Here is a 27,924-nt window from a genome sequence, read left to right as displayed (position 1 = left end):
AACACAGGGGGCTAACACCTTCAACATATTGTCCAGCTATCACCATTGTTAACAGCTAACCCGAGAATGAAACTTTTTAAAAAAAAGGTTTTGTGATTTACAAATGAAAGAAGTGAAACTATCACTGTATTCTAACAGATGAAAGGCTTAACAGACAATCAATTTTTCAATGTATAATTTCAGTTACATCACACTGTAAATTTTTGCTATAAATTCTGTGTGTTAGGATTGAGCCCTCCACTATCACCTGATGAAGGGGCATCGCTCCGAAAGCTAGTGTGCTTCCAATTAAACCTGTTGGACTATAACCTGGTGTTGTGTGATTTTTAACTTTGTTCAGCCCAGGCCAACACCGGCATCTCCAAATCATGTCTATATTTAATTTAGGTAAATGTGAGGTGCTGCATTTTTGAAAGGCACATTAGGGCAAGGTTTGATGATAAGGTCATGGGGAGTGTTGCTTAACAAAGAGACCTTGCAGTGCAGATTCATAGTTCCTTGAACGTGGAGCTGCAGGTAGACACAATAGTGAAGAAGGCATTTAGTACGCTTGCCTTTATTGGTCAGTGCAGTGAGTATAGGAAATGGGAGGTCATGTTGCGGCTGTACAGGACCTGGGTTAGGCCACTTTTGGAATACTGCATGTAGTTCTGGTCTCTCTGCTATAGGAAGGATGTTGTGAAAGTTGAAAGGGTTCAAAAAAGATTTACAAAGATGTTGCCAGGATTGGAGAGTTTGAGCTATAGGGAGAGGCTGAATAGCTCTGGAGCCATAGAGCCTGAAGGGTGACCTTATAGAGGTTTATAAGTTCAGGAGAGGCATGAATAGGGTGAATAGACAAGGACTTTTCCCCACGTTGGGGGACTCCATAACTAGAGGGCATAGGTCTAAGGTGAGACAGGAAAGATTTGAAAGGGACCTAAGGGGCAACATTTTTACACAGAGGGTGGTGGGTGGAATGAGCTGCCAGAGGAAGTGGTGGAGGCTGGTACAATTATAACATTTAAAAGGCATCTGAATGGGTATATGAATAGGAAGGGTTTAAAGGGATATGTGTCAGGTGCTGACAAATGGAACTAGATTGGTTTTGGATGTTTGGTCGGCATGGGCAAGTTGGATTGTAGGGTCTGTTTCTGTGCTGTACATCTCTGTGACTCTATTTAAGAAAAGACTACCTTCTCTGTTTCTTGGATCAGCTGGGAGAACCTATCTTAGGTAACTACATGTGCCTTCCAACCAGAAAGTTTGTTGTAAATTGAGCAGACCATCCAAACTAATTCTTTTTGCATTTGACATCTGGAGAAATTGAAAATTTATGGGGTAGTGATGTGTTTGAGCAGAGGAGTCAATAAATGATTGTAGGAGGTGGAAGATCTAAAATATTGTCCTAGCCTACGTACCTGAGTTAAAGCGAAAGTTCTACACTGTTTTAGCCCACATATTTAAATTGCACCCTGATTGTGCATATGTTCATGCATATGCTTGAAGAAATACAACATAAATTCTTTATTATATTCTTTATAAATACTTTTACAATTGTCATATGTACTGGAGCAGACCTTTTTCATTTTAATTCTTAACTGTGCATTTTAATCAAACCTATGAAATTTGGTTTCTTAGAAACAGAACACGTTTTGTGTTTGATGCTGAATGAAAATGTATAATGATGAATACATTCTCCAAAGTAACTGTTATTGTACTGAATGCAAAGGTAACTGAGTAGCTTCATTCACAAGTCATCATGTCTGTTGCTTAATTAATGTGTTGACACTGAGGAAAATGCTTTAAATCTTGCATATTTCTCTCCCCTCAACATCCATTCTATTCACACTTAATCCAAACACTTGTTTATCTTACCTAAAATGAACATTTTATCAGATATGTTTATATTTTTTCATTGCCTGGATATCCTGTTCACAAAATCCATTCATCTAGAGCTGTAAAGAATGCACAAAAGGGATATGATAAAGAAATTCCTCTGTTTAAATTGCATAATCTATGGATTAGGAAACATGAATAATCACTTGAATTAAATGCCAGCACAATGAAAATTGGAGGGAAGGAAAATGATTACCTGTGATTCACTTGGTAACACTCTCACCTCTGAGTCGGAAGGTTGTTCAAATTTCAAACAAGATTTGAGCACATAACATAGACTGCTATCAAGAGCAGTACTTGAATACTGCTTTGTCAGGTTGCTATCTTTAGAACAAGATGTTAAAATAAGGCTCCATCAGCTGGCAGTTAAAGATACCATGGTAGTATATTGAAGCAAAACAAGGGAATTCTCTCGAGTGGTCTGGCGAACATTTGTCTCTCAATGAATACTACTAAAAATAGATTACCTTGTGCTCTGTACAGTGTTATTTATGGAAGCTTCCTGTGCAAATAGAAACATGCAGAATCAAGGCAGCCAATTCTTAAAATTCATTCACAAGATGAAGGTGTCGCTGGCTAGGTCAGCATTTATTGCTCATCCCTAATTGCCAAGAGGTCAGTTAAGAGTCAACCATATTGCTGTGGGTCTAGCATCAATTCAGAGTGATTTATCCTCACAGCCTGTTGTGTTAACAACATCACAACAATGGCTACATTTAAGAAGAACTTTTCTCAATAACTGTGAAAAACCTTTGGGAGATTTATCTGCACTGTAAATGCTGTAAAAAGCAGGGCTATGGCCGTGTGGAGGAAGATGTAATTACAAAGGGCACCTGTGTATGTTTGGGTTGGCATGGACAAGATGGGCTGAATGGCCCACTTCTGTGCTGTATCATTTCTATCAGTCAGAGGTTGTGAATAGTGCTATATAGATGCAGTTTTGTTTTCTTAAGCAATGCAGTTGGCATTTCCATCAGTAATTTGCTATTTCAGCTTTATACAGGGTTGAATACAATTCAGTGTTATATGTTACTGTATTTGTGGAACTATCTCCAGTGTCTGTGTGTGACAAAGCTAAGTTATTTCCTTTTTGATCAGAGAGTGCTCTTTTGATTGTGCAGTGTGTCTGCCTGGAATCACACACACCTCCACATCCCTGCTCATCACCACCTTGGCCCTTGATTGACAGCAGAGCGCTGCGCAGGCGCAGCTCCGCACAAAGCCTGCTGGGTAAAGCGCTGCTGGCCCGGCAGTAACAAGATGGCTGCTCCGGGAGAATACTTCACTGTCGGCAGCCAGGTTTCCTGCCTGACGTGCCTGGGCCAGCAGCTGCACGGGGAGGTGGTCGCCTTTGATTACCAATCCAAGATGTTAACTTTAAGTATCCTTTGTTGAGAGGGTGCGGCGTCGGCGGCGAAGCGTGCTGGCGGCTGTGTAGAGAAGTCAGTCAAGGCCTAGCTTGGGTCGCAGCCTTTCACCGGTGTCCTGCCAGATAGTGGATTCGCGCATGCGTACATCTCGCTGGTGTCCTTTTTGTCAAAAAGTGGTTAACTGTAGAAACTGGAAATAATTGCTCGGAAACGTATCCTCGCGATTTAGCCGATCAGAATAATCTTGAAGTTACGTGTTGCGGTCGCTAAGCAATCGAATCTGCCTGTAGTCTTTCATTTTCCATTTGTTAGTATATCATTTGGCACAAGGTGAGGCTGAATGAACACTATTTGGCAGTTCGCTGGTTGCATCATGGCCTTGCTGAATGCTCATTGTATGGGGGAAAGAACCCTTTATGTGGCACTGAATTCTAACAACCGATTCGTAATGACCGGACTACATCAGTAGTAATCCTCAAGTTATAACTTTTCTGTGAATCGAAGTGTCTTTACGTCATGGGGCTGTATGTGAGCAAGTATGGCTCGTTGCTTATGCAGTTACCATGGGTAGAGCAAAGCTTGAAGCCTCCGTTTTGGTTTCTGTTTGCTGTGAAGTGCTGCTAGCAATCGCTTTAATGTTGGAGATGCTACAGAATAAATGAATGGTGTTTCTACTCCTGAAGGCAGGCGAAACTAGTCGAAGATAGACAGATCTACAATTTATTTATTATGTAGGTTGGTATGGATGCTTTTTCAGCGTTTTCTTTTAAATTGGTGGAAGTTTACCTTATGACTTAGGCTTGTGGTTACAAGTTAGCAAAAAAATGTTTGTGTGCTTCAGTATAGTGTTTCAATTCTGCTTTTTAAAAGTTTTATGTTAAATTTGATCTTCGGTGCTGTATTAGTCTATGCACTAGAAGTATTAACATTTTGTGACTGGCTTTAAAGTATAGGGGTTTTAAATCTGCAACTTCAAAATTTTCAGGTTTTAATTAGTTACACTTAAAAAGCACATGATGCATTTGACACAGTAAGATGTCCTTTTTGCAGATTAGAAGTGATATTGAACTGGAAGATGAAATATTAAGAATTACTAAATGTTAAAAAGGTGGATTTTAAGGAACATTTTACAAGTGGAGACAGAGCAAAGGAGCTCAGGTGAAAATTCCAGAGCTTTGATTTTAGGTGGTAGATGACATGGGTTCTTAGGAAGAAAGAAGTTAGAGGTGCACGGAAGGCCAGAGTTGAAGGTAAGCAGAGCTTTCTGAGGGTTGTAGGCTAGAAGGATTTAGAGGTTGCAAGGGTGAGACCATAGAGGGATTTGAGAATAGGAATTAGAATTTTCAAACCAAGGTATTGACAGACCTATAGCTGTTGTAGATTGTAAAATACCGGGGTGATGGGTGATTAAAAGTTAGTTTGACTTATCTAAGGAATAGTGCTTTTGGCTAAGTTTATGGAAATGTGAGGCAGGCAAGAGGGTGGTTGAATATCAGGTATATGTTTGGGATTTATTCAGCAAATAAGCTAAAATGTGTTTGAACATGTTTTGTAGGTGGATGTAGGTGGTCTTTTGATAGAGAATAAAGGAGTGTGCAGTGCAGCTTGAGCTCACGGAATGCTGAGGCTGCAAGTGGTCTGTTTAGCTTGAGACAGTGGCTCTGCAGGGTTGGCATCAATGACAAGTGTTGGAGTTTTTGGTGAACTTTATGCCATATTGGAGGAGGTGATAGTGTTCACTTAACTATCAGTTAAGTTTTTGATATTTTAAACTTTACTTCCTTCAGTTGTTATCAGCTAACCTAAGAATTGTACATGGGCTAGTGGCTTGAGTTTTTAACTGCGTTTTTGATCTCTACTCTTCCTAAAGTGAATGAAGCTACCACGTCTGACCCCCAACTTGACTCTTACATTTCAAGAAGGATATTGGCTATTAAGATGAGTGCATTATGGATTTCTTAGAATGATGCCAGTATTTAAAACCACCTCATTGACTATGCAGTGGTTTGAGACTCTAAAAGATTCCATACACATGCAAGCCTTTGTTTCTTCATGAAGTTTGCTCATATTCCCTAGAGTTTGAGCTTGAAGGATTCTGATTTGAGGTGTTTAAAGTGAAAATAGATTCAATATGTTCAGAAACCTAATTGCTGTGTTGTGGATCTAGGAGGCACAATCTTTAAAATTAGTGCTAGGTATTTCAGCTGTAAAATCATGAAGCTAATTCATATAAATGAGTAGAAATCTCAAATTCTCTCCTTCAACGACTGGATGCTAGGTCAATTGAAATTTTCAAGATATAGACACACTTTATTGTGGGTCTCAAGGGCAAGCTGGAAGATAGAGTTGGGATACAGAGCCATCATAGACTCTCAAAATAAGGACTGAATGTCCTCCTGTTCCTAGGGCTTGTTTAGCATTTATAGACTCTATTCCTTTGAATGTGGAAGAGTGAGTTTGATTCCTGAGTACATACAGTACTCAGTTCTGTTAATTGGGATAATTGTCAGAATTTATTTTATTCATGGATTGTGGGTGTCTCTGGCTAGGCCAGCATTTATTGCACAGAGGGCAGTTAAGAGTCAAGCACATTGCTGTAGGGCTGGAGTCACATGTAGGCCAGACCAGGTAAAGAAAGTAGTTTTCTTCCCTAAAGGGCACTAGTCAACCAGATGGGTTTTCTCCCCCAACAAATGGCAATGGATTCATGGATATCATTAGGCTGTTAATTCCAGCTTTTTATTGGATTCAAATTCTGCCATCTGCTGTGATGGGTTTTGAGCTTTAATCCCCAGAACATTTCCTGGGTTTCTGGTATTATCGCGGGACTGTTAATCCACTAGACCATCACCTCCCTCAGATTGTTATAGTATCTTAAATGATGGTGTATTAGCATTAATGTTTCATCAAAAAGATGAATGCATATGTTGGAGTAATTGTTCTAAAGCTGCATACAACATGTAAGTGAAATGGGTATCTTGTGTATTCTGCCTAAAATAATTGCATATTAAATTTTGAAATCATATATAATTGCCTATTGTACATAGAGTATCCGAGTCATAGAGCTGTACCACATGGAAACAGACCTTTTGGTCCAACTTATTGATGCTGACCAGGTATCGTAAAATTACTCTAATCCCATTTGCCAGCAGTTTACCCATAATCCCTCTAAATCCTTCCTATTCATGTACCCGACCAGATGTCTTTTAAATGTTGTAATTGTACCAGCCGCCTCCACTTCCTCAAGCAGCTTGTTGCATACATGCACCACCCTCTGTGTGAGAAAGTTGCCCCTTGGGTCCCTTTTAAATACCCTCCCCACCTTAAACCTGTGCTGTCTAGTCTTGGGCTCCCCTAACCTGGAGGAAGAAAAAAAACCTTGGCTATTCACCTTTCTATGCCCCTCAATTTATAAACCACTATAAGGTTGCCTCTCAGCCTCCGATGCTCCAGGGAAAATAGCCCCAGCCTCTCCATATAGCTCCAACCCTGGCAACATCCTTGTAAATCTTTTCTGCATCCTTTCAAGTTTAACAACATCTTTCCTATAGGAGGGAGACCAGAATTGCACACAATATTCCAAAAGTGGCCTAACCAATGTCCTGTACAGCTGTAGCATGACCTCCCAACTCCTATACTGAATGCACTGACCAGTAAACGTAAGTGTACCAAATGCAGCGTTCGCTATGCTGTCTACTTGTGACTCCACTTTCAAGGAAGAATGAACCTGCACTCCAAGGTCTCTTTGTTTGGCAGCACTCCCTAGGACCCTACAATTTAGTGTATAAATCCTAACCTGATTTGTCTTACCAAATTTGTCTTGCAAAACCTCATTTATCTGAATTTATCCATCAGCCACTCATTAGCGCTTTGGCCCAACTGATCAAGGCTCTGAGGTGACCTTCTTCACTGTCCTCTGCGCCACCAATTTTGGTGTCATCTGCAAACTTACTAACTATGCCTCCTATATTCACGTCCAAATCATTGATATAAAAATGACAAAAAGCAGTGGACCCGGCACGGGTCATTGTGGCACACTGGTCACAGTCCAACAGTCTGGAAAAACAACCCTCCACCACCATCCCCTCTCTCGTACCTTCTGGCAAAGTTTGTACCCGAATGGTGAGCTCATCCTTTATTCTATGTGATCTAACCTTGATAACCAGTCTACCATGCGGAACCTTATCGAATGCCTTACTGAAGTCGGTATAGACAACATCCACCGCTTTGCCTTCATAATTTTTTTTGCCACTTCAAAAAACTCAATCAAGTTAGTGAGACGTGATTTCCCATGCACAAAGCCGTGTTGACTATTCCTAATCAGTCCTTGCCTTTCCAAATGCATGTAAATGCTGCCTCTCAGAATACTTTCCAACAATTTATCCACCACATGTCAGTGCTTATATTTTCTGCAATAATAGTCTTTAATATCAACTCAATTGTGTCTGCAGTAATTAAACATAATTGAAGATATGTTCATGCTGCTATATGTTTTTAGTTGCTAATTGGATCAAATATTGGGATTACTGGGTTAGGCAATGTCTATAGATTAACATTTGGCTCTTACTTTCCTGTGACTGACTGGAGGAATTATGACATCGCAAAGTTGTCTTTAAATTTAAAGACAGTTAACTTTTTAGTTTTTAACCTGAAAATTAGTTTTATACTCGTCAGTTATAAAGGAAATGAGTTGAGGCCTAATTATATTACTAGAGACCTGTACACTTGAGCACAGAATTGTTTGAATGTCTCTTTTATTTTACTGAACCTTTGGTAAAGATGGGTTCTAGCTGCCCTTGAAAGATTCTGTGCTGAGAATGTTATCTCCATCTGCTTCACAAGTACTTGATGTAAGGTATATTCAGCTCGAGTAGGTGAACTATGTAAAGGATACTGAATGAGCTTTTAAAGGTTTGCATGGAGCCTTTTTTATTCACTCAGGACCTGAGTGTTACTGTACCCCTAGTTGCCCTTGAGAAGGTGGTGGTAAGTTGCTTACTTGAACTGCTGCAGTTCGTGTTTTGAATAAATATAATTGAATATGCAGTCTCACGTTCTTGGGTAAATTTCTAATGGCCAACTAAAAATGAGAGCACAGTGATTGTTTTTATCTGTTTAGTGTTTTTTTTTAATGTAATGTCCCAAGGCAAAGGAACATTATAAGACAAAATTTGACACCAAACTGCTTAAGGAGCTGTTTGGGTAGATTACCAGAAGTATGGTGGGGTGAAAAGTACATTTAGAGGAGCTCAATATATGAGGAAAGCGACAGTTAGGAATGGAATTCCATATTCTGGGAAGGGTGGGTTGGGGAGGTGGTGCTGATGGGGCTGAATCACTGTGCATAAAAGTTTGTACAATGCTTTCAGCCTTTTTGGAATTGCAATTACTACTGGCGGACAAAACAGTAGCATCAAAGATAGAGGTCGTTCAGCTCATCAAGTTTGCACTGCCTCTCTGAAGAGCATCCAACTTAGATACCCGCGGGTGCTGTGAGGAAGCAGTGCTAACCACTGCACCAGCATCCATCTTGCTCATAGAAATCCCAATTTGATTCAAATGTAGTTATGAAATAGGACAAAGGTCAAATTGAAATTCCACCTTTATTGAGCTGAAATGTAATTTGGTCAAATTGCACTTGAAACAGTTGCAGAAAGGTAAATTGGCATTAGAGCAGTGAGGAAGTGGTAAGAGTTCAGATGTTCATTACCACAAAAAAGTGCTGAACTTCCAAATCTGGACTGTGACCTTCCTGGGGTATTATAGAGGATAAGGGATAGCTTAATGTAAATAATGGTCTCCGTTCTTTTTAGATCTCAATAGTGCAGAGGTATAGAGAAATATAGAAAATGCAGGGGATGAGGATTAAAAGAAAATTAGAAAGCCAACAGTGGGTAAAAGATATTGACAAGCAAAATCAAAAAATGTCAAATAGCTTGTGAAGAGCAAGGCAATAACTAAGCAAAGTATTGGGTCATTTAGAGTGTGACTTTAGACGACAGGGTTTTTTTTGTGAATATCTTATCTAACTTCATAAGGATAGCAAGCAAGGAAATATTTTAAATGGCTTAGTGCCTTTTGAAGTTAGGTAAATCAACATGTAGACGTGGTGGCAGCATGGTGCTGGAGGCACAAAGTAGTTAATATGGAATGAACTTCCAGAGGAAGTGGTGGATGCAGATACAGCTATGGTACTGAAAAGGCATTTGGATAAAAAATATATAAGAAATATTTGGAGGGATATGGGCCAAGTGCAAGCGCACAGGACTTGTTTAATTTGGGATTATGGTCAGCTTGGACTGAAGGATCTGTTACTATGACTGTATGATTGGAGCACTGCTGATGGGTCACCTCTCCCCCCCCTTTTTAAACAATGGCAGAAGTTACACAGGTGGACATTTTTTTTGAAAAGATTGAGGCGCTATATTAAATTTCATTCAGAAAAGACAGATTGCTGAAAGACTTTAATTAAAGGGAAGGTTGTGGCTGATATATTTGACTAAATTTATTGATTTAACAACAAGAAGGTTGCTGAGGTTAGGGCGCTTGATTTAGGAGTCTACATGAGTTTTAATAAGGTTTTGATAAGGTATGAAATGGAAGAAAGCTCAGTAAATTAAGAACCTATGGAATCCAAGAGAAAGTGGCAAGTTGGATCCAATAAAAGATCAATGGCAAAAAATAAAGTATAATCAGATTTTCTTTCCTAGTGCAAGGCGACTTTTAAGTGGTTTCCATGAACATAACAATAATTTAGTCTTAAATGTGGGGTGAATTATTAAGTAGTTGCATATTAAACTCTTGGTTAATGATTTTGGGATGCATGGTAAAAATACAACTCTGTTAAACCCAGCAGCATTGCAATACATCAAAAAGTTTAGATTAGGTACCTCTACAGTGTGGAAGCAAGCCCTTCGGCCCAACAAGTCCACACTGACACTCTGAAGAGTAACCCATCCAGACACCTTTCCCTCTGACTAATGCACCTAAGACTATGGGCAATTTAGCATGGCCAATTCACCTGACCTACACATCTTTGGGAGGAAACCGGAGCACTTGGAAGAAACCCTCACAGACGCAGGGAGAATATACAAACCACACACAGTTGCCTGAAGTTGGAATAGAACCGGAGTCCCTGGTGCTGTGAGGCAGCATTGCTAACCACTGATCCACCGTGCTGCCCCTTTTCTCTTTCTACTCCACACCGGTTTAAAATCTCACAACAGCAGGTTAAAGTCCAACAGGGTTTGACTTGGCTGTGGTTTCAGTTCCTAGTGATGAGAATCTGGCCTTTTCCTTGATTTGTCATATAACTTACCTTTGACTCATCCAGTTTTGCATAACCCTTCAGTGTTTTAACCAAACGCTTATCTGAAACATTAGCCCTAAATTCTTTATACTGAATTACCTCTTAACAGTCTTAAACTATCAGGACTGACTGTTTTCACCTCCACTTTCAGCCAACAATTCTACAAAAATATCCAAAGCTGAAACTAAAAATTCAAGCCATGGTGTTCTCCCAAGGGCCCGCCCCCCCTAAAAATCTTCTACCTGAAAGCTTAATGCACTACAGAGTTTACTTTGTTCATTAATAACTCTCCCAATGTAAGCAAACTTCCATTATTCTCCAGGAAGTCTCTCCCTGAAATTCTTTTTTTTTAAATCACCATGGCTACAAAAATGCTTGCAAGTTGATCTTTAAATCCCTTCACAATCTCAAAATTTTGAATTTTGAAAAGAAATTTTAAAATTTATAAATTTCTCACTATCAGAGTTGACTGTGGGAGACTTGTGTTAAATTTGAAAGATCCAGAGTGAACAGGAGGGTCTTATTTTCCTACAGATGAGAGGTGATTGATAGATATAAAGTAAATTGCAGAGTGATTAGAGGGGAGTTGAGAGATTTTTCCACTCTGGTGAAGTTTTGAAACTTACTGAAGAGATGTTAGAGGCAGAGACTACCATTGCATTATGATGTTCAAAGTTACCAAAACGTTTCAAAACATTTGACCTTTTTAAAAAGAGTGCAATGTTTTATATAATACTTACTGTAACAAATGACTGAAAATTTTCTTTTTATAGGCAACTCTGCAAGTCATGAAGTGACATTTTCCCCTTTATGCTTAGCACCTGTTACATTCCCGATGGAATTGTAGTGCTCTCAGCAAACTGTCCACAGTTCCAGTTTTCAATGGGTTCCTGTATCCCTGTTCAGAGTAGTATTTGTCAACATTGGATCCTTTCTTTTGTTTCCAGCATTCCTTAAATTCCCTATTAGCAACAAAGCTTGTTCCTTTAATGTGTCTCCCCATGCCAACGCCAGGACAAATCTTCCAGAATACTTAAATGGCTGCAGGTTGCATCTCTTTAATGAGACACTATCTCCCTCTTGCATTCTTAAATGGTAACTTGCAAAGCCAAATAGTCTTTCAGCTGATTGCAAAGAATTTGTGATACTCATTGATTTGTAGGGAAGCCTGTAATTTGATCTCAAATAGCTTCCTTTGCCTTTTCTCTTCTACGTGAAATTAATTAACCTTATTCTGTCCAGGTAGATGTGCAGTTTGGCTATTCATGATTCCAACTTCCTTTCATTCTAGAAGTAAATGGGCAGTTTATACAATGGGTAATTTTTTAAGGATTTTGGGAGGCCTTAGTCTACATCATAAATTTGGAGACTGCTGTCATTGTCTCCAAATGTAAGTAACTTGTTCACCCTCTCTCAAAGGCAAAATTAGCCCGCATTTGCTAATAATCACCCACCCAGGTTTACTGTCGGGCAATCTGCAGAACAGGTCACATAACTCATTACATTTACTCTGAACTTGAGCCTTGAATACAAAATGCACTCTTGTAAGTATCAGTAGTAACCATATTTAAGTATACTGGGATATGCACACCAAGTGCCGTAACTTGGAGCAAGAACCTGAAAATGGGATAAGGGGATTGCGCTCTATTTCCAGTACAGCTACAATGAGTCACATAACTTCTTGTAAGAAAATCTCTGCGGGAAAGTTTTTGAATCCTGACCTTTCATTTTGGCTAAAGCAGCATTTTTTGTTCTAATTTACTTTTTAAAAATTAAATATTAAAGAAATGATGCAAACTATTTTAAAATAGGATTGCATAATTCAATATTTATTATTTGATGATATAACAGTTGTATATGCATTATCTATACAGCATAGGTTGTACATTTCTTACCATAAGATCAGTGACTAACACTTGAGTTATGCTACCAAAGAAACTCATTTGTGTTTTGAATGCAATGTTGATCTCGAGTGTTTGCAATATGAAATTAACTTGTCTAAGTGACAAGCCATAAGTGTTATGTATTGACTTTTGTACAGCAACCAAGCTTTAAGTAGTAGCTAAGGCAAGAGTGTGAATTTTACTTGAAAGTTTAATGAATGGGTTTGAAGAATATATTTCTTGGAATAATATTATTGTTGCTTCGTGGAATTTTATATTTCAATTAGTTTGTCTTCGTAGGCTTGTCAATATTTATATTTGACAAGGGAAGTAGTGCATGTAATTGGAGAACTTGTATATCCATTCCATTTCCTTAACAATTTTCTTTTCTTAAGAATGTCCCTCATCTAGTGGGAAGCCCAACCACAACGATGTTCTACTGATTAATTTAGCATATGTTTCGGATGTTAAAACAATTAATGATCGGACAGAAACTCCTCCACCCTTAGCTTCACTGAATGTTAACAAGGTAAGAATTTTAATCTGGGAGAAAATAGTGCATTAAGAATGAAAGCTTAATGTCACTTTTTATAAGATTGATTACCAGAGGAGGGGTTGCTGATTGAAAGAATATTGACTTTATTCTTGCTATGCATTTTAAAAATATTAAACTCTTGATCATATTCTATTGCTGCTGTAATAAAATTCTCTACAATGGGTTTCACATTCAACTTCAGTGATTCTTTCTGAATACTTAGTGAGTTTGCGTGTTCATTTTGACCTGTGGTTACAGACATAGTAGGTCCATCATTATATTTTTGATTGCTTCTGTTAATTTGTCTGCTGTTCTTGGTGTATTGTAAGATGTCTTTTTAACCTGGTTTAAAACTTTGTCAATTAATGGTGAATTTCTTTAGAACCTGGTGTACACGTGGCAGCTAAATTTTCATCCTGATTCCCTCCTGTCATGAAAGTACTTAATATTTTACATTGCTTGGAGGACTTCAGATTTGAAGGATTGTGGAAAATATATTTATTTTGTGTTTTTAAGAATTTTTAAAATTCACTTTTGGGACGTGGATGTCACTTGCAGTCTGAGTGTTTTTCCTAAAGAGGTCTTTGACAGTTCACTGGAAGCATCAGATTTTAAAAAAAATAAGGGTTCCTGTAGCACTCATTGTTAAAGTTGCTTTGCAGACCCCTGCTGGGGTTATTTTGAACAATGACTGGTGTGGAGAGGTGCTTATTTTACCTGGTTCAGTTGGAGCTAGCAAAGCTAAAAACAGATTACCCAGCTGATCTCTTTCATCCCTCAAAAGAGAATCATGTTGAGTTCAGGGTGAAGTGTATTTGCTCTTTTGCAAGATTGCAGTCTTGAGATGCTACTTAATTTCTTGAGCAGGCTGTCTGCAAGACTTCAATGACAAATATGTATGATTAGGGACTTAACCACACCAGCCAGAACATCAAAGCAACAGACTTTGGAACATTTTATACTTTTAACCTTTGCTTTCAAGAATAGCCATTTGGCTAAAGTGTTTTCTTTCAGAAAGCTAGTTTCTGAAGTTATTTCTTTTATTTTCCTGAGGAGTGGCTGTGTTTGCATCTGTTTTGGGATATTTCGAGGAATAATTATTTGCACCTTTGTTAATCATTGCACCTTTTAATTGAATAGTTTTGCTTTGATAAGCCAAAAATCGTTTTCTAAGAATTGCGGTTGACAGGTATTGTTGCTTGAAATGCCTGATATCGAGAAGGTGTATAGTAGGTCATCTTGGTAACGGGAAAAATGTATTTTTATTTAAAGCTGTGACCAGTGCAGTTGAGGCACTTCTCCAGCTTGGCTTTTAACAATCTACAAATATAATGGAAATATTTGCAGTGCATTTTCAGAAAGGCTTTTTTTCTTGCTGTGCTGATATATTTTATAAAGTCATAGAGATATACAGCACTGAAACAGACCCTTTGGTCCAACTCGTCCATGCTGACTAGATATCCAAAATTAATCTTGTCCCATTTGCCAGCACTTGGTCCATATCCCTCTGAACCCTTCCTATTCATATACCCATCCAGATGCTTTTTAAATGTTGTAATTGTACCAGCCTCCACCACTTCCTCTGGCAGCTTATTCTGTATGTGCACCACCAGCTGTGTGAAAAAGTTGCCCCTCTGATGCTGTTTAAATATTTCCCCTCTCACCTTAAACTTATGCCCTCTAGTTCTGGACTCCCCCAACCCAGAAAAAAAGACTGTCCACTTCGTCTACCCGTGCCCCTTTTATTATAAACCCTCTGTAAGGTCACTCCTCAGCTTCTGACAGGGAAAACATCCCCAGCCTATTCAGGCCCTCCCTATAGATCCTCTAATCTGGCAACATCCTTGTAAATCTAAACCCTTTCACATTTCACAACATCCAATAGGAGAGAGACCTGAATTGCTCATAATATTCCAAAAGTGGCCTAACCAATGTCCTGTCAGTCTTGGAAACCCACAGAGCCTGGCTTCAACATGCATCTAAAGACAGCTGGAGAAACCTAAAATGGCTAACACTTCAGTTGAAATGAAACAATGGGAACAGGTTAAAACAATCAGTTTGGGTACCTCTGGGATGGTGTCCTTGCAAGTAAGCCAGCTACATTCAGGAGACGTATTTTGCATGGTGGTAATGTTGCTGGACTAGTGATCCAGAAATTGCTGGAGAAACTCAGCAGGTCTGACAGCACCGATGGAGAGAAAACCATCTAGGATTCTTAAACTTTTTTTTCATGCTTTTTTTTTCCCTTGTTTTGGAACCCCAACTGGCATTTTAGTGACAAAGTAGTTTTCTATCATACACCTGGCTTGAACTAGGATTATCCTGATTTAGCTACTCATGGGATAAATCTATTTGGGGAGCCAAGGTAACATTAAAAAATAAACCTATTGTTTGCGGGTGATATTGTAAATTTAAATTATGATTTTGTATTTCAAAATATTTTGCAACACAATTTTGGATGATTGAAAGCTGTCATAGAATGTTCACTTTGGGGTTTAAAAAAAATTGGCTGTTAAATAGTTAGTAGAAATAGCCCATGAAATGACATGACATACGTGGGTAATAGTGTTAAAGTTGACATTCACCTATGATGTTCATAATTCCCTCTTGAGGAAGGAAGGAGGAAGCTTTGGATACTATCATAGCAAATAAAATTTAGTATACACCTGTAATTTCTATTATCATTGATTACAAAAATATTACGCATTTTTAAAATTCTACTAATGCAGCCCTGTTTCCTGTACAGAACCAATTAATTCTATTTACCGATATCCAACAGCGAGGAGAATTTGGTGATTCTCAACTTTTTACAGATGGCTATCAATTATTTTATACTGTGACCTTGGGTTGTGCAAAGCAGGATGATATTGCTGGACTTTTGGCACAGAAGTTAATTTGCCAGTTCCATCTCTGGCTATCAACTGAAATTCCATTTTCCCCTTTTTCACTTTTTTCTAGCACATTTCATTAATGTCAATTAAAAACTGAAAGGACTGCGAATGCTAAAAATCAGAAACAAAAAGAGGTTGCTGGAAAAGCTCAGGTCTGGCAGCATCTGTGAAGAGAAATAAATCGAAATATTGATTTTTCTAAGCCTTTGCTTGACTAAGATTCCATATTTGAACTAACTTTTGCATAAACATTTTTAATTATAGAAACAAATCATCATGTTTATCCTCATTTGAATAAATTGAAAAACTGGAGTAGAATTTGTACCTGTGACCCAGAGCATAAGATATAGAAATGGAAAAGGCCGCAAGGCTTTTTAGGTCTAATCCACCATTCGCTACAATTGTGGCTGATCAATTTTCACCTTCCCACACTCATATCCTTTTATTATCCATATTCAACAATCTATCAATGTATACTTTGAGTATATTCATGAACATCTACTCTCTCGGGCAGAGAAATTCAAAGCTTCATGTGAAACATTTTCTCATTATTGCCATCATATGTAGCAGATCTCAGATTACAGACTCCTTGGCAATAGGAAACAGCATGACTATTAATTCCCTCAAGAATTTTATGTATGAAAAATGGTTTACAGTTTTTTTTTCCCCCATGCACATTCCTCATTGATAGACATGTGGTATTCTTCAGTGCTATTAGCAATGCTGTGCAGACAAATTTCTCAATCTACGTGTTTCAGTGAGATCACCTCCATTCTAATACATTGTAGGGAATACAGGTGCTCTTTATTCAATCTCTTCTGGAAGGGTAATTCCCTCATTGCAGATACTTGTATTTAGCCTTTGTTGACTTTGTTAGCCTTGGAGATAAAGCTGAACACCAAACACTGAACTTTAGGGTGACCTTGCCCAAGTGGGAAAAATAATTTACTTTTCTACAATTCACTTGTACAATTTGCTTTCTTAATTGCTTGCTTTCTTGAATGCTAACTGTGATGTATGTGCAGTGACATCCAGGCATCTCTGAATATCAATAATTTCCAAGTTTCCGCTTTTTAAAAATTCTGTTTTTTCTTTTCAATTTGTAAACTTGCCAACATTTCTTTAATCCATCTGCCATGTTATTGTCCCCCACTTAACCAGTCTGTATTCCTTTTCAGCCTCCCTCTGTATTTCTCACAGCCTACTTTCCACGTAATCAACAATTTGAATGCATTTGACTTGGTCCCTGCCTCTAAGTCAATGTTATATAGATCAATATTTACTGAGACCCAACTTATTCTTGTACATTGCATGTTTTTACCTATACAATGTACAAAGTAGATCATTTTAGTCTGTTCTGTTTTAGTAAGGTCATGGTTGATCTGTTTGTTTTAAATTTCACTCCCCTTAATAGATTCTTCTTCTTAACAGATTCTCCCATGAATCTATTCACCTCTATCTTTAAAAAGTATTTAAAAAAACACACTTCCGCTGCCTCCTAAGGCAGAGTTCCAAAGTCTTTCAACCTGTGAACTAAAGAAAATTCTCCTCATCTCTGTCCTGAAAGGGTGACTCCTAAACTTGAAACAGTGCCTGTCATTCTGGATTATCTACAAGAGGAAGCATCCTTTTCACATCCACCTTGTCAAGATGTTTCTGGAATTTACGCACATCAATCAAATCCCCCTTCAATCTTTGAAACTCCACAAACTCATTCAACATGTCCAACCTATCCTAATATGACAACACACTAATTTCAGTTATCAGTCTCTCAAACTTCCTCTGCTTCCATTACATTCACATCCTTAAAAAGGGATACCAAGACTGTAAACTGTATTTGGATGGGATCTCACGAAAGCATAACTTCAACACTTCTGTGGTTAATTCCTCCAGTCATAAGGGACAACATTCCTCTGGCTTCCTTGATTATGTGCTGTACCTGCATCAGAATATCTAGATCCCTGTGTACCTTCTGAATTCTGCATTTAAGTAATTCTGTGCTTTTTGAAAAAAAAACATTTTTATCAAAGTGAGAACTTCACATTTTGCCATATTATACTGCCCAATTTTGGAAAGACAGTGATTCACACTGCTGCCTCTCAAAGCCAGGGACTCTGGTTCACCCTCTGGCGACTGTATGAAGTTTGCACATTCTGTGTCTGCATGGGTTTCCTCCGGGTGCTCCAGTTTCCTCCCATAGTCCAGAGATGTGCTGGTTTGGCAGATTGGCCATGCTAAAATGCCCATAGCATCCAGAGGTATGTAGGTGGATTAGCCATGGAAAGTGCAGGGTTGCAGGGATAGGGTGAGAGTTGGTCTGGGTAGTGTGCTGTTTTGAGGGTCTACCTATGTTGGTGTTATCTGCAAGCTTGACTACCATGTCTTCAACCTTTTCATCTAACTTATTGATTAGTGTAAACTGTAAAATGTTGAGGCTAGAGCACCGGCCCTTGCAGTAGTCCACTCATATTAAATCATGTAAATCAGGCACTCATTTATGCATACTGCTCGCTACCAGCCAGCTTTCTGCCATATATCCATGCTAATATATTGCTCCCAACACACACGCTTTTATTTTGCACAGAAACATCTGATGTGACAGCTTATCAGATGCCTTCTGGAAATCCAACTATTGGCTCCTCTTTTATCTACAGTGCATGTTGCCTCCTCAAAGAACTCCAATAAATTAGTTTACGCATAATTGCCTTTTGAATATATGCTGACTCTTTTTAGTTTGTTTTTTTTTTGAAGTGCAGAACTAAGATTTTTATCATCGATTCTAACTCCTTCCCGACAACTGACTAGCCCATTGTTTCCTGTTTTCTTCCTCCTTTCTTGAACGGAGGAGTTATAAATGCGAATTTCAAATCTGATTGAACCTTTCATGATTTTAGGGAAGTTTGGAAAATTAACACCAACACATCCTAATGATTGACCTATTTTTAAGCCCTTGGGATGAAGTCCACCTGGGTCTGGAGACTATCAGCTTGCAGTTCCATCAGTTCTTTTGTAACACTTCCTGTGTGATTGTAATTTCATTAAGAATCTCTCACCCTTCCACTTCCTGGTTTGCAGCTATTGCTGGATTAATTTTGTATTCTTGATACTGAAGACCAAAACAAAATTGATAAGGATTTGATAGATGAAATTATCTACTATTAACTCCCCATTCCCATTAGTAAGTCATTCTCCAATTTATTTGTTCTAATGGCAAATATACCCTTTCCTTCCCTAATTGCTTGCTTTACCTGCATATTAACTGTGTGATTTTGTTCCTTTATTCATTGACAGGATGAGTGCTTTGCTGGCCAAGCCATCATATATTGCCCATCCCTAATCGTCCAGTGGGCAGTTAAGAATTAAACACACTGTTGTGGGTCTGGAATCACATGTAGGCCATACCATTTAAGGATAGCATTAATGAACAAGATGGGTTTTTCCAACAATCAACAATGGATTCATGGTCATCATTAGACTCTTAATTCCAGATTTTACTGTGTTCAGATTCCACCATCTGACATGGCTGGATTCGAAACCGGGTCTCTAGATTAACAGTCTAGCGACTAATGGGCCATTGTTCCCCTGTACGGTGACACCCTGGCTCTCGCTGAATACCAATAATTTCCCAATCTCCCCTTTTTTCAAAAATTCTATTTTCCCTTCCAAAAGATCTAACACTCACTCACTCCCTTTCTTTACTCTTCTCCTTTTTGAATACTGGTAGAAGTTCTTGCTATCTGGTTTTTAACATTCCTAAACAGCGTCCTTTCATGTCCTTGATTTTTTTGCTTTCACTAAGCTTTTAATAACATTTTGTCACAATCATTTTACTTGCTACTCATATTTGCACAGTTATGTGCTTTGCTGTCAAGTTTGATGCCTTACCCAAAACACATTCTCAAGGGATGAGCAGGTAGGGAAAGAGTTAAGTTTTGAGTTTTGTGAAACCAGAGCTTCAGCTGAGCATGACTCTGATCAGATAAGAACTTGCAGTTAACAGTGGGTGCTGGAGGCAAGGGTAATAGGTTAATAAGGCGGAAAATCATTCATTATGTCGAGCCATTAACCATATTAGAAGCATCCAGTATGTAAAGTCAGTTAACAAGGTGAAAAGTCTTCATTATGAGAAGTCAGTTATTCATTGTGTAACAGCAGATAGCTTAATCTTTGTTTTTGTCACTTGCTGATTGTAATGGTCACCCAGTCAATATATATGTTGCCTTATCTGGTTGCTCTTCCCTGTAAAATGATGATATAATTAATTATGGAATTGCTGTTCAAGAGAGAAGACTGAGAACTCCTGTCTCTGTGCACATGGGCAATTGTTTTCTCTCCCTCCTGGGTCCAGAATAAAGATGAAGGAGGTAAACTATACTGTGTCTCTGAGCGTTTTGCTCCATCTGAGGTGGGGGGATACGGGTGACACCCTAACTACTTTAATTAACCGTGGATGTGGCGGATCCTCTATTCGCAAATCTATTTATAGTAGGAATGTTCTGAAATATCCACTTAAATGTTTTCCTTTGTGTCTCTATATTGACCTATCCCCTAGCTTCAAATGCCAATTCATTTCCGTTAGATCAGGTTTTGTGCCCACATTGTCCTTATTTGGGTGTAAAATTCAAGTCTTAGTCCTAGTCTTTTCTCTTTTGAACTACATGTAATATGGAACCACCACAATTTAGGAAAATGTCACCTCTGAAGCCATGAATTAATCCAGTACCAAGTATTATGTCAGCTGCTGTCTGGTCAGTTTCAAATATTTTGCTTTTAGAATACCTTTGTTTCTATGAACTCTTCCTTGAGACTACTACTGCCAATCGGATTTTACCAATTTTTTTTGTAGATTAAAGTCACCCATGAATATTGCCATCCCTTTACCACAAATTGCCCAATATTTCTCCTTGTATAAAAAACCCCAGAAGAACTGCAGATGCTGGAAAGTCATTCTGAAGAAAGGTCACTGAACCCAAAAAAGTTAATTCTGATTTCTCTGCACAGATGCTGCCATACCTGCTGAGTTTTTTTCAGCAACTTCTGCCTCCTGTTCTCCTTTGTATACTTTGTTCCATGTTATGGGGGAAGGGTGGTTTGTTGACAACACTCACCAATAACTTTGTTTCCCTCTACTATTCCTTTATCTTCATTCAAGCAGATTCTTCTATGCTGTGATCTCCTGAACTGAGGAAACTTTTAACTATTACATAATTACTGTCCGTGATTAACAGCCCTACTCCACGTTTACTGAGCTGCCTACTTTTTTTTTCGTGGATGTCACAGACCCACAAATACTGAAGACCCTATACTTGTCATACTGAAGCTGTCTCTCTAGTTGCCATCAGAGCTGCTTATTTACTTCAGTGCTTATGATCAATACATTTACTTGATCAATGCTATATGCATGAAGAATTTTGAGTCTTAACTGTACCTTTTCTGTTGTTTTTTGCAACAGTCAGGATTGTCGGTGAATGTTTCAGCTTTTTTCTCCCCTCTCCCTTTCTAACATTCTCTGATCCTCGTTTCCTTTATTATTTCCCCTCTAGCCTTATCCCTGCTTTTTGATATGCCATATCTTTCCAACATTTGATCCCCTATCGTTTAATTTCAAAACCCTCTACTGAGATGGCCTTTTTATTCATCCTTTCTTTTTGGTATGCTAACTAATCCTTAAACTGTGCTATTTCTGAAGAGATTCAGTAGAAGAGCTATACCTTCCTCCAATTTAAGCTTCAACTTTGAGATCCAGTCTATCTTTTTCCATCACTATATTTTAAAGCTAATAGAATTATGGTAGCTGGTCCCAAAGTGCTCCCCCACTGACATCCCAGTTACCTGCCCTGCCTTATTTCCCAAGAGTAGGTCAAGTTTTGCATTTTTCCTAGTAGGTACATCCACATACTGACTCAAAACTTTCTTGTGCACACTTAACAAATTCCTCCCCATCTAAACTCTTAACACTACATCAGTCCCAATCTATATTTAGAAAGTTAAAATCCTCTACCATAACCACCCTATTATTCTTACAGATAACTGAGATCTCCTTACAAATTTGTTTCTCAGTCTCCCACTGACTATTAGGGCCTCTATAATACAATCCCACTGAGTTTGTGAGAAGATTTTTAGCTTGGGTGCTTGTTGTTGTGGTTCTGTTCGCCGAGCTGGGAATTTGTGTTGCGTCCCTTGTCGAGGTAACATCCTCAGTGCTTGGGAGCCTCCTGTGAAGCGCTTCTGTGATGTTTCCTCCGGCATTTATAGTGGTTTGTCTCTGTTGCTTCCGGTTGTCAGTTCCAGCTGTCCGCTGCAGTGGCCGATATATTGGGTCCAGGTCGATGTGTTTGTTGACAGAATCTGTGGATGAGTGCCATGCCTCAAGAAATTCCCTGGCTGTTCTCTGTTTGGCTTGTCCTATAATAGTCGTGTTGTCCCAGTCAAACTCATGTTGCTTGTCACCTGCTTGTGTGGCTACTAAGGATAGCTGGTTGTGTCGTTTCGTGGCTAGTTGGTGTTCGTGGATACGAATCGTTAGCTGTCTTCCTGTTTGTCCTATGTAGTGTTTTGTGCAGTCCTTGCACGGGACTTTGTACACTACGTTGGTTTTGTTCATGCTGAGTATCGGGTCCTTCGTCCTGGTGAGTTGTTGTCTGAGAGTGGCTGTTGATTTGAGTCCTAGTGGTCGTAATAGTCTGGCTGTCATTTGTGCAGTCCTTGCATGGGACTTTGTACACTACGTTGGTTTTGTTCATGCTGGGTATCGGGTCCTTCGTCCTGGTGAGTTGTTGTCTGAGAGTGGCTGTTGATTTGAGTCCTAGTGGTCGTAATAGTCTGGTTGTCAGTTCAGAAATGTTCTTGATGCATGGTAACATGTCTAGTCCTTTGGGTTGTGGCATGTCCTCGTTCCGTTGTCTTTCACTTAGGCATCTGTTGATGAAATTGCGGGGGTATCCATTTTTGCCGAATATGTTGTAGAGGTGTTCTTCCTCTTTTTGCAGTTCTGGTGTGCTGCAGTGTGTTGTGGCCCTTTTGAACACTGTCTTGATGCAACTTCTTTTCTGTGTGTTGGGGTGGTTGCTTTCGTAGTTCAGGACTTGGTCTGTCTGTGTGGCTTTCCTGTATTCCTTTGTACAATCCCACTAAGGTGATCATCCCTTTCTTATTTCTCAGTTCCACCCAAATAACTTCCCTGGATGTATTCCCAGAACTATCCTCTCTAAGGACAGCAGTAATGTTATCCCTTATCAAAAATGCCACTCTCCCTCCTCTCTTGCCTCCCTTTCTGTCTTTCCTATAGCATTTGTATTCTGGAGCATTAAGCTGCCAGTCCTGTCCATCCCTGAACCACGTTTCTGTAATCGCTGTGATATCCCTGTCTCATGTTCCTAACCATGCCCTGAGTTCATCTGCCTTCCCTATTAGGCCTCTTGCATCGAAATAAATGTAGTTTAATTTTAGTCCTACCTTGTTCCCTGCTTTGTCCCTGCGTATCCTGACTGTTTGGCTCACTACTTTTCTCAACTGTACCAGTCTCCGATTGATTTCTTTCCTCACTATCTCACTATCTCTGATTTTTCGCTGTTGGCCACCGGAATGTCTCTGTGCCTTGGACTACAGAGTCCCCTAACACAGTAGATCTCTTGGAACTTGACGTACCCCTCATTGCGTTAGAGCCAGTCTCGATACCAGAAACTGTAATGTGTCTGTGTGGTGTAAAATTCCAAGCAGTGGAATGTGGTGAAACGGTTAAAAATTATGTCCCAATACATGTGGAACTTGACGTACCCCTCATTGCGTTAGAGCCAGTCTCGATACCAGAAACTGTAATGTGCCTGCCATTTTCTTACTTTATTATTTCTTTCTCTTTTGGACTCCCCTTACTGAAAATTCTTTTTTATACACCTGTAAAAACTTCTGCATTTTTCTGTTGTTAATTTACATTCATTCTGATGTTTAATCTCTCCGCCTCTGTTCTCTACTCAATTGGAAATTTTATGAAATTGGCTTTTGGCTCCCATTTTGGTTTATTTCTAATGTATATCATAAGATATTTGCTGTATAATCTTGCATCTCCCCATCTTTGTTTCATATGTTTTCCCACACTCTTGTCCTTTCTGACTCTCGCCTATATTTCGCCATGCATTCTTCAGATTACTAGAGCAATAGCAAAAGCTTTGCTTGGCCTCTTTTCTATCCAGTGAACATTGTCCGATGTGTTGTATAGCTTCTAGAACCAAGATCAGCTTTGCAAAATGATTTTCAAATACTGTTTAAAATGCAGATGCTAGAAATATTCATAATTCCATACAACTATCAGAAAATTTATGAAGCCTAAAGTTAATGTTCTATATTAATATTTTGTGCAAATGATTATGTAAATTTAACTTTGATTTTATAAACTAAACTAAAATTTTGTGGATGGCTCAAGTGAAGGAGTGTTGAGAGGGAGGGAAAAACAACCTTGTCTGAATCAGTTCTCTTGGTTACCTTCTTGTTGATGTTTATACATTACTGTAAAGAGTCTTTCTGAACAAGAAGGAAGTTTGTGTGTAGTTCAGTTTTAGAGTCTGTGAATTTGCCATCTAAGCTTCCTGTGCATTTCAAGTTTTTGCCAATGTTGTTAGCCAAGATGACAATAAATTGGAGTACACGGTAATTTATGTGGGGGTACAGGGATGCTACAATAAGCCTCAGCAGGGCCAATGCAATTGTTCTAGAGATTCCTGATGAAGAAAGCAAGGTTGTTGTATGTGTGAGAGATGCTTCCTCAAACCAGAACACTGATTGCATATAAAGACTATCAAAAAAAAGTGCTACTCGTGTCTCAGGATGTTTTTTTTAAGACAAAGTGGGTCCTATTAGAGATTAGTACTTGTTGTTAATCAAAGGAAAAGATAAATTGCTTCTGAAATCTTACCTACCACTGATCAGCCTGCAGTGATTAGGAATGTTGTTGCACAATTCCTTGAATACGTACGCTATATGCACCTCTTGCTCCCACTTCACAAGATTGGAAGATTGTGACAATTCTTTTCTGTCTCCACCATCAAAGCTAGGTATCTCATCTGTTCTAAACATAACCTGCTATATCAGTGCATCCATCAATTTCCACCCCATTTGTTACCTCTACCACTTCTGCTACTAATATTTTGTCAGCATTTTCTTTGTGATTACTGATGCAAAGTATTCATTGAACATTCTCACCGTGTACTGCATCTTCAAGCGTATATTGCCTGTTCTTTTGGGAGTCTTGTGGCACAGTGATAATGTCCCATCCTCTGAGCCTGGAGGCCTGGGACAATTCGCATCTGTTTCTGCGGTTTGTAAGAATAACAACCGATTGATTCGAAGATATGTATATTGAGTGGTTTGTTTGGCTGTGCTTTTCCAGCACCACGCTTATTGACTGATCTCCAGCATCTGCAGTCCTCACTTTCTCCTAATAGGATGCACCTTGTCTCTTTTAAAAAAATTTTCTTGAGGTGTGAGCATTTCTAGCAAGTTCAACATTTCTCCTCCATAATTGTCCTTGAGTCAAGTGGCCTATTAGGTCATTCCAAAGGTCAGTTAAGTCATCCTTGTTGTGGACCTGGAGTCTCTCCGGTCAAACTGAGGTAAGGATGTCTGCCTCCCCTTAGCAGGATTAGTGAACTAAATGGATTTTTATAACCATCTGGCTTTTTTACGATCATTATTAGTGACTAGCATTTAAAAAAAAATTAATTTGGTTTTCCCCCAGCTATGATAAGCTGATTATAATTGAAGAAAGCCAGTAAGAAGTGTAAAATGCAGATTGTTTTTGATTTAATCTATTTGAATTTTTTGAAAAAAAAGTATTTAATGTTAGTTGCGTGAAGCACCATGAAAAAAGCTGGTTTTCTGATTTGAGACTCCTAGAATATGAGCATCATCATCACTTAGGCTAAAAATAAATTGGCTTAAGAATAGAAAAGAGCAAGTTGTGGTAAATGAAATATGCAAGCACTACTGGAGAAACTCAGTACCTCTGACAATATCTTTGGAGAGAAAACACAGTTGAAGTTTCAAGAAGGGCTACAAAGAAGGGTCACTGGACTCAAAACATTAACTCTGTTTTCTCTCCAAAAATGCTGCCAGACCTGCTGAGTTCCTCCAGCGATTTGTTTTTGTGTTTCAGATTTCCAGCATCTGCATTTCTTTGTTATATTTACTTTATGGTAAATGGTTACTTTTTCACAGTAAACAACGAAAGACAATGGTGTTTCTCTGAGGATCAGTGCTGGGATCATTTTATTTTTTGTGTATGTATTCCAGTACATTTTAATTTATTAGGCTAAATTTCAAAATTTGCTGATCATGTCAAACGTGGGGCTGTGGTTTTAAAAGTGAGGATGATACCAATCAACTGCCACAGGACATAAGCTAACAGATTGGCAATTGGCAGCTGGAATTTATACAGAAAAATGTGAGGTGATAAATTTTGGCAGAAGGAGAGGTGGTGTGAACTTGATTGCACAGTTCAAAACAGTGTTCAGAGACAGGGGATCTGGGAGCTCATGTGCAAGGAGCCTTGAAATCTCAGGACATACCAAGAGTGGATAAGAACATATTGTGTTGGGCTTCATAATTTGAGGCATTTTATACAAAAGCTGGGAGGTATGCTGACTGTTTTTATTAACCTCTGTTTAGGTGATAACTAAGTTATTGCATCGTGCCTGGTTAACATATTATAGGAAGGATGTGAAGGTTCTTTAGAGGGTGAAACAGAGGTTTGTTAATGGTTTCAGCCAGTGGTGAGGAACTAAGTTACAATAGAGAATGATTGTTCTGCTTAGAACTGAGGATGTGGAGGTAATATTTGACAGGTATGCAAGGTTATGATGGGTTTAGTTTTAAGTGTTTAATGCAGTTCTATTTGCATCATCTGCTTGGGGGCTAGAGGGACACAGGCTTAACATTTTAGGTAAGAGTTGTATGAGGAATGTGTGGAAAAACTCTCTTTTTTGTGACACTTCATTATAACCTGTAGCTTGTCCTACAGGATGGTAAAAGCAGAGATTATCAATATTCAAAGAGGAAGTAAGACGAGCAGGAGAGGAAAATAAAACTTACAGGAATGAACAGGGTAATTGTACTGAATGAATTGTTGCATAGCGAACTAGCATTGACTTGATGGGTTGATCAGCCTCTTTCAATGAGACTCAGTGGTAAATACCAAGACTGGCAGTCCTTTTTAAGATAATTCTTATGGGAAACATTTTGTATCATTTGATGCTTTTATACTTGGGTTTTGTGTTTACTTTGAACTTTTTAAAAATTCTTATGATTGAAATTTTCTTTCCCTTCCTTCCAGAAATAACTAAATTCTTATCATAAAGTACAACATGCTGGAATCACTTAGACAGCACCAATGGAAATCTGACATTGTTTTTGGCATTTTCTATTGTTGTTTTGGATTTTGAGTATTCCTAGTATTTAGAAAAGCAAATTTAACTACTACCATGTTGATTCTGAACAATCAATATTAAGTGCATTTAATGGAATAGCAATTAACGGTTATACTTAGAAAACAATCTCTCATTAGCAATATTGATATGTGATAGAATCTTATGAACGTGTCATGGAATCAGAAATAGAAAAGAAACATTTGGTAAGCTAGAGGGACATCTGGGAAGTTTCAGCGGATTCCACTGCAGCATACAAATTACATTTTGAAAGTGTTCTCTCTGTTTTCGGTTAAATACTGTTGCCAATTTGTGGATAGCAAGGAGTCTCAATCTCAATGAGAATGTATTGGGTGTTGGTTGAGAGAAAGTATTGACGAGGACAGGAGAAGAATTCTCCTGCTTTTAACTTTGGAATCTTTCATCTCTATTTGAGTCTCTGAATGGGCTGGCAGAGCCTCATTTTAATGTTGTGTGAAAAACAGCGCATTTGACAATGCAGCACTGTCACCGTGAGGTGTCAGCCTAGATCATGTGTTCACACTTAAGTGAACCCCCTAGACCAATAACATTCTGACTTGTGCTCCCACTGAAGTCAATGCTGACATTAAAATAAAATGTGGCTTCTTTCTAAAACTTTTTTG

The 27,924-nt window shown here is 38.7% G+C and overlaps 1 protein-coding gene across 1 annotated transcript in view; it reads left to right on the top strand.

Moving 5' to 3' along the window:
- The first annotated feature begins 3,102 nt into the window (after window positions 1-3,102).
- Window positions 3,103-27,924, top strand: part of LOC122539916 (protein LSM12 homolog) — a 70,985-nt gene continuing 46,163 nt past the window's right edge. The window contains exons 1-2 of the mRNA XM_043675098.1: window positions 3,103-3,259; window positions 12,836-12,969. Coding sequence (XP_043531033.1) covers window positions 3,139-3,259; window positions 12,836-12,969 — 255 coding nt within the window. The 5' untranslated portion in view covers window positions 3,103-3,138. The remainder of the gene's footprint in view (window positions 3,260-12,835; window positions 12,970-27,924) is intronic.

This window comes from Chiloscyllium plagiosum, chromosome 33 (assembly GCF_004010195.1).
Source record: "Chiloscyllium plagiosum isolate BGI_BamShark_2017 chromosome 33, ASM401019v2, whole genome shotgun sequence".
Taxonomy (NCBI): domain Eukaryota; kingdom Metazoa; phylum Chordata; class Chondrichthyes; order Orectolobiformes; family Hemiscylliidae; genus Chiloscyllium; species Chiloscyllium plagiosum.
This window is presented reverse-complemented; position numbering and strand designations above follow the sequence as displayed.